General features: G+C 41.2%; 1 protein-coding gene across 2 annotated transcripts; it reads left to right on the forward strand.

Annotated features, from left to right (window-relative positions):
• Positions 1 to 2,460: 2,460 nt before the first annotated feature.
• Positions 2,461 to 5,553, forward strand: LOC135795595 (uncharacterized). Of its 2 annotated transcripts, XM_065307323.1 has the most exons (4): positions 2,461 to 2,746; positions 4,008 to 4,097; positions 4,171 to 4,238; positions 4,694 to 5,553. In XM_065307323.1, exons 2-4 carry the CDS (start codon positions 4,093 to 4,095, stop codon positions 5,470 to 5,472), a joined length of 852 nt encoding a protein of 283 aa, XP_065163395.1. In that variant the 5' UTR covers positions 2,461 to 2,746; positions 4,008 to 4,092; the 3' UTR covers positions 5,473 to 5,553. The 2 variants fall into 2 exon arrangements, with proteins under 2 accessions (XP_065163395.1, XP_065163387.1); XM_065307315.1 differs by lacking the exon at positions 2,461 to 2,746 and having other exon boundaries at positions 3,971 to 4,097.
• Positions 5,554 to 6,144: the final 591 nt, after the last annotated feature.

A 6,144-nucleotide genomic window follows, 5' to 3' on the forward strand; every position in this document is an offset into this window, starting at 1 on the left:
AATTGTTAAACTATGCGCATAAATATCTACATGTACTTAATCTACGGCCCTTCGGTTCCAACTTTTCAACAACAGAGACTTGTGGAGTTGATGACACGGCAGGAAGCGCTTGACAACGCCATAACAAAGCGTTTTTGTCCTCGGCGCGCAAAGTTTTTGTGATACGATATACCATTATATCCGAGCGTAGCGATTTCAATGTACACTGGGATTGTCAAGCCCGCGCTGCGTTCGCATGTAATGTGTTGTAAATCTTAAACTAACGCAACAAGTTAGCGAGAGCGACAAAGTAACCGGCCGTTTGTGTGCTGATGCCGCAGGTTTTTGGCATTTGCATTGCGCCGCCGTTGCGGGTTGAATTTGCGTTCGCTGTCGCTTTAAGCGACGCCTATTTATCTTTAAACGCTTCGGCTTTTGTGTCACCGCCGCGCGCTATTTAATTTATTAATAAATTGCTCGTTGCTGCTTAATTTGTGTTATTTCGGGGCGCGCGAAAGCCAAAAGGCATTCGTAATGCGCGCGGCTTTCATTCATTCACCGCCCCGTTCGTAATTAAAAATATTGCGGAACGTGAAACAGTAACGACATGAATTATACACGATGCTGGCATCGTTGGAAAAATATTTTATTTCAAAATATTAGCACAAAGCAGCTCGCTCTCTTTTTATATCTTGTTTTAATGTGCGCGCGCGAAAAAGGCTTTGAATATTTCCGAAAGAAAATGTTAGTTCGGCCGAACGAATGACAGCCATAAAATTCCGTATTAAAATAAATGTCCGCCGATACTTGTGAGCTTATAAACATTAAGAAGATTAGTTGCCGATGCAATGTACTCGAGTGTGTCTTGTTGGTGGGTTGATTTCTTATGCCGCATCAATAACATTAACATTTCTCGATTTGTTTCACGGTCGACCCTTGATTTCAGCCGCACAGTGCGGGCTATTCGTGGCCCCCCGTTCGTAATCATTCTTGTTGAAGGGTAACATTTTTTCTTGTTTGCAGCGCGCGAGCGCGCATTGTTTTGTGTTCTTTATTTCCGGCGAATATCGGAACCCGGTGGTCTATTGAAAAGTGCGCTCATCATCAAGCGCCGGCCGCGCCACACTCTCGCATAATTACTCTCTCGGCTTGGTTTGTTTCTCGTTCCGATAATGCGTTGTTTATTTCGGACGCCAACGCGAACAAGGGCGGATTCAATTACTTCGCCCACGCGCATTGAAAAGCATTTATTACGCGATGTATAATGCAGATTTTTGCTTTGGGAAAAAACTCTTTTACGGAGAAAAAACTTGTTTAAAGAACAGATTAACTAATTTACATCGTAAATTTACTCTAAAACAAACATTTAATAGTATATTAGGTATCAAGTGGCTAAAATTGAGTTTTAGTCACGAGGTGTTTAATCAATCGAGTGTTTAACAAGGTTTAGCCACGAGATTTTATTTGATTGCCACTTTTAAGTATGTTTAGATATTGTGCTACTCCGTAGGCAAACGCACAGACGCAAGCTCCACCCCTGTGACTAAAACCTGTGGCTAAAGTATTTTACTCACGGCCTTGGACGTCAGTGTTTAACTTACCACTTTTTTTCGCCCCAAAACTGTATAAAAAGTAAAAAAAAACTAATTTACCTCGTAAATTTACTCGAAAACAAACATTTAATAGAATATTAAGAATCAAGTGGCTATAATTGAGTTTTAGTAACGAGGTGTTTAATCAAACGAGTGTTTAACAACGTTTAACAATGTGATACTGACGCTATTTTATCTACTTTCATTATATTTCCACTTTTTAGGTTTTTTTATATTTTGTGCTGCTCCGTAGGCAAATGCGCAGGCGCAAGCTCCACCCCGTGACTAAAACCCGTGACTAAAGTATTTTACTCACGGTTTTAGCCGTCCGTGTATAAATTACCACTTTTTTCGTTTCAAAACTGTGTAAAAAGTTAAAAAAAAAAAACTAATTTTCCACGCAAATTTACTCAAAAACAAACATTTAAAGATAATAATACCTTACAACCCTATAAAAATACCAGCTACCTTTATTACCGTGACAATTTTAGTTAAATGTTTACTCAACATACAATTACAACCGTGATAAAAAGCGAAAAATTGAAGTTTTCACCGTTTTCACTCAACATTTAACCTGCGCACCGTGCGGAGTTTGAATAGCGATTGGAATATGCCACAACTATGACGTGAATTGAGTGCATGAAACACGAGCACAGAGGTCGAGTGCCCAAGCGTCGTTGTGAAGTTTAAAAACAAAATCGATAGTAATGGGTATAATGTTGGCTAATGGATCAACAAGTAACCGGACGTGCTCACAAGCTATGCAGTATGCATTTCGTCCGTGCATAACACATCTCTGATAAATCGTACGCCCGCAATGGAACACGCTCGACAGAAGTATTAAACAAATGTTACACAAACAAACACGCGATCGGTACGTTTTATATGAACGCATCGCATTTAGCGAACAAACAAATTCCACACACAAATAGTTCGGTAAATAAGTTTACACACACACAATAGTTGTAAATGATAAAATCATATTGACGCCAATATCATCTTTATTGCGTGTTTCGTGAGAAAAAATATGATGACGTGGCGCGTTTGGCAATCAGCAGATTTCTATCGGAGTGAAAGCAGTTCGAACCACCACCAGTAGTAGCTACTGGTCACACCTTTATCAGCCACCAGCGAGGCAGTCCATGTAATTACTTCTCTTGTCTAAATTACAATCGGTAAGAACTACATGCTTACTTATCTGGCTTTTATCGCGGCCGCACGTATTGCTCTAAAGCGCCGGCAAATGGGAAATGGAAAATGGAAATGATAACATCCTCGCAAATGAAGTTCGGAGCCGCGCAAAACCGCAAACTGTCGTAATGCCATTTTTGCCGTATTTACTTCGCTTATTTGGCGCACACCTTGACCCAGAAGAGCGTAATAGAAATATCCGAAGAAAGGACGTTTCTGAATAGTTGTAAAGAATTCTATCTTGCATTTGAACTTTGTACTCTTTTTAAATGGAATGTAATATAACTGCAGAGTGCACGTATCGAGATCAAAATATGCTTCGACGACGTATTTCGATGGCGTTTTACTCGGAAACCAAAACGATAGAAACGAACGGATTGAAAATTATTAATCTACGGGAAATTCTCTATAAGATAAGCTTGTTAAATTTAATTTAATTAAATCTAAGAGATGAGAAAATAATTAATAACGAAAAATTGACAAAAATGGGCATCGCATTTTTTTGAGTATTTTCGATAGCCAATATCTTTTAAACTAAAAGTGATAGCGGTCAACGGATTGAAAATTATGAAAGATTGGAAAATTCTCTATTAGATAAGATATTAACATAATTTAATACCGAGAGGTAAAACATTTAAAAATGCGATTAAAAGTGCTCAAAATCAATTTTAGTTGCGAAGATTACGTAAACTAAAAGCAATAGAAACGAACGCATTGAAAATTCTTAATCTACGGCACAGTACCTGGTTATGATCTGCAAAACACTGCGAAAATTGGACATCGGTACTTCTTCTCCTCGAATGTCAAGGAAGAAAAGTTATTCACGCACACGCATTGTCGGAAAACAATCGGAAAACGATAATATGTAATTCGGGTTTGTATTCACAAAATACCATACTCTTATTAATTTTAAATTCAATACCCGACCGATCTAATAAAACGCGGCGTTAATACTGAGTTTAACTGCACAAGAAACGCGTTGAGTTCGGTGAGGAATGCACGCGAATCGAGATAAGAGACGATAAGAGATAAGCAATACCGGTTCGACTTGTTGACGGCGCGACTGCAGCACTGGCACACGACAATACCGAGCGTTCATATTGCTGGTATTGAAAAGAATAAAATAAATAAATAAATAAAGAAAGAAATGAATCAAGCAAGCGCGTTTAAGTAATCAAATTTGTTTCGCGCTTTGCTTTTTAATTTGTTTTGTATCTTACACATAACCTATTATTATTTGCTTAGGTGCATTGCACGTACTCGCATCTCCTGTCCGTGTACATTGAAGAGTTCTGATATTACACCCTAGAACGTTAAATAACATTTCATTATGCGGTAAGTACTTGATGCCACTATACAGTATTATTACATACGTATTACATACGATTGCCGTTTTTTTTTCTTCAAGTAAGTACATGCCATGGAATCCTTACAGCGCCCTGGCGCGAAACGTGTTGTATGCCGACGACCTTACAGGTATCATTGTGGTTAGAACAACGCTTGAGTAGTGCCATAGTTCCCTTAAGGGCCTCACCCTTCCTCGCTATAAGATAATAAGATAAGAAACGATGTATTGCTTTCAAATGTCATTTTTTACTTCCACCTTTATACCGTCAAATTTTTCACGGTTTTTGAGACTAAAATTGGTGCTTTAGACATGTATGGCCAAGACCGTGACTAAAGTGCTTTAGTCATGGACTGAGGCTTGCGCCTGCGTGTTTGCCTTCGGTGCAGCCCAAGACCATAAAAATAACGTAAACATCACATGGCTAAACGTTGTTAAACACTCGATTGATTAAACGCCTCGTGACTAAAACCCCAGTTTAGCCACATGATACTTAATATACTATTTAGATCTCGTGTCCTAACAAATTCTAAAGAAACATATTAAAAATCATCACTCCTCGAATTCAGCACCTCAATGTCCACAGGCAACAATTCTACTGCCACCTCTGATGAGAACACCTCATCCGAACTCAATGATACCACCTTATCCGAACCCGAGGATGTCCTCGAGAGGGAACCAACAACGCCTATAACACCAAGAACCATGAGGGGATCCAGCACCCCTGAATGTATTCTTCCCTTGAGTCTCCGCGATAGTTTAGCATGGCTCAATACGCCGGACACCTCCAGCTCAGACTCATTCGGGGATGTATCGGGTACAACCGCATCCTCAAACTCTACTGAGCCGATACCATCGTCACCAATTGCCACATTCGTTCCTTTATTCATTCCTTCTATTCCTACGGTCCCTGGGCCGAAGCCAGTTCTGACCAAGGTGATGGCTTCCATTCCACTACCACCTCGGATGTTGAAGAAGAAGAAGAAGATACCAATCGATCTTGCCCCAACCACCAGGATGATCAGTTTGGCACCGAGGGAGAAGATCTGGGATGCTATGCCGAAGGAGATAAATCTCACTTTGGCGCCGCAGAAGTTTGATAGCGAGCCATCGCCGAAGATCCGCGTGCCTACCGATATGATGGACTTCTATATGCAACAGTTGCGGGACTTGGGCACCACGGATATCATTCCAATAACTAGACCTCGTCCGCCTCCCCCTCCACCACCTCCTTTTCCCAGTACTTATTATAATAGTGATGGAGAATTGGTCAAGGACGAGAAGCAGGTGATTCCTAAGCGTTACTATGATTCTTCAACTGATGAGGATGAAGCTGTTGATTGCAAACGTCCAAAAGTCGAATAATTTTAGAAAGAAAAAAAAAGAAAAAGATTTTGGCGATAATTGTGTAGAAATCAATAGAATGGCACTCTTTCTCATTTATAATTTGATATTTTCTCGAGAAGATAGTATCCGTTTTCTTTGGTGCTTAGCGCGGCACAAGTTTTCAATTTGTCTACCATTTTTCATCAACTCTCAGCGCCGAGCGACGCCAACCCCGACAGGATGGCAGCGCGCGTTGTCCTCGTAGCAATTCATAGCATGAGCATGAATAATGATGGCGTTCGCGCGCGCGCCAGAGCGAAATTCTCGTTATCTCGAGATCCTATTCGGCGCTTCGCTTCGCGCGGCCGGATAGATGATTACGCCCGGTCGGGGCCGGCCACTGCATCAAACTCCAACTTTGTCAAGTGGATACGCGCACAACAGGCGCGAATAACTGAGGAATTAATCTCTCGACGTGACTTTTTTCCCCTGCACATTTAAATACGGCGGTGGTGGTGGCGTAACAACCAACAAAGTCGCTTCGGTAATACGCACAGGTTAATCCAGCGTTGCCTCTGTTCGCCATTCACGTGCGCACCCTCCGGATTTAAACCGACTTTGCATCCAGGTCACAGGCGAGCGATTCGGACGGCGAAAGTCTTCTTTGCGGGGAGAGACAATTGCTAAACAAACACGCGACGCGCGTGCCGC

The sequence above is a fragment of the Atheta coriaria genome, unplaced genomic scaffold (assembly GCF_025399875.1).
Source record: "Atheta coriaria isolate IRGN ID8LTWV9N9 unplaced genomic scaffold, Caltech_Dcor_3.1 hic_scaffold_1_pilon, whole genome shotgun sequence".
In the NCBI taxonomy this organism is placed as follows: Eukaryota; Metazoa; Arthropoda; class Insecta; order Coleoptera; family Staphylinidae; genus Dalotia; species Dalotia coriaria.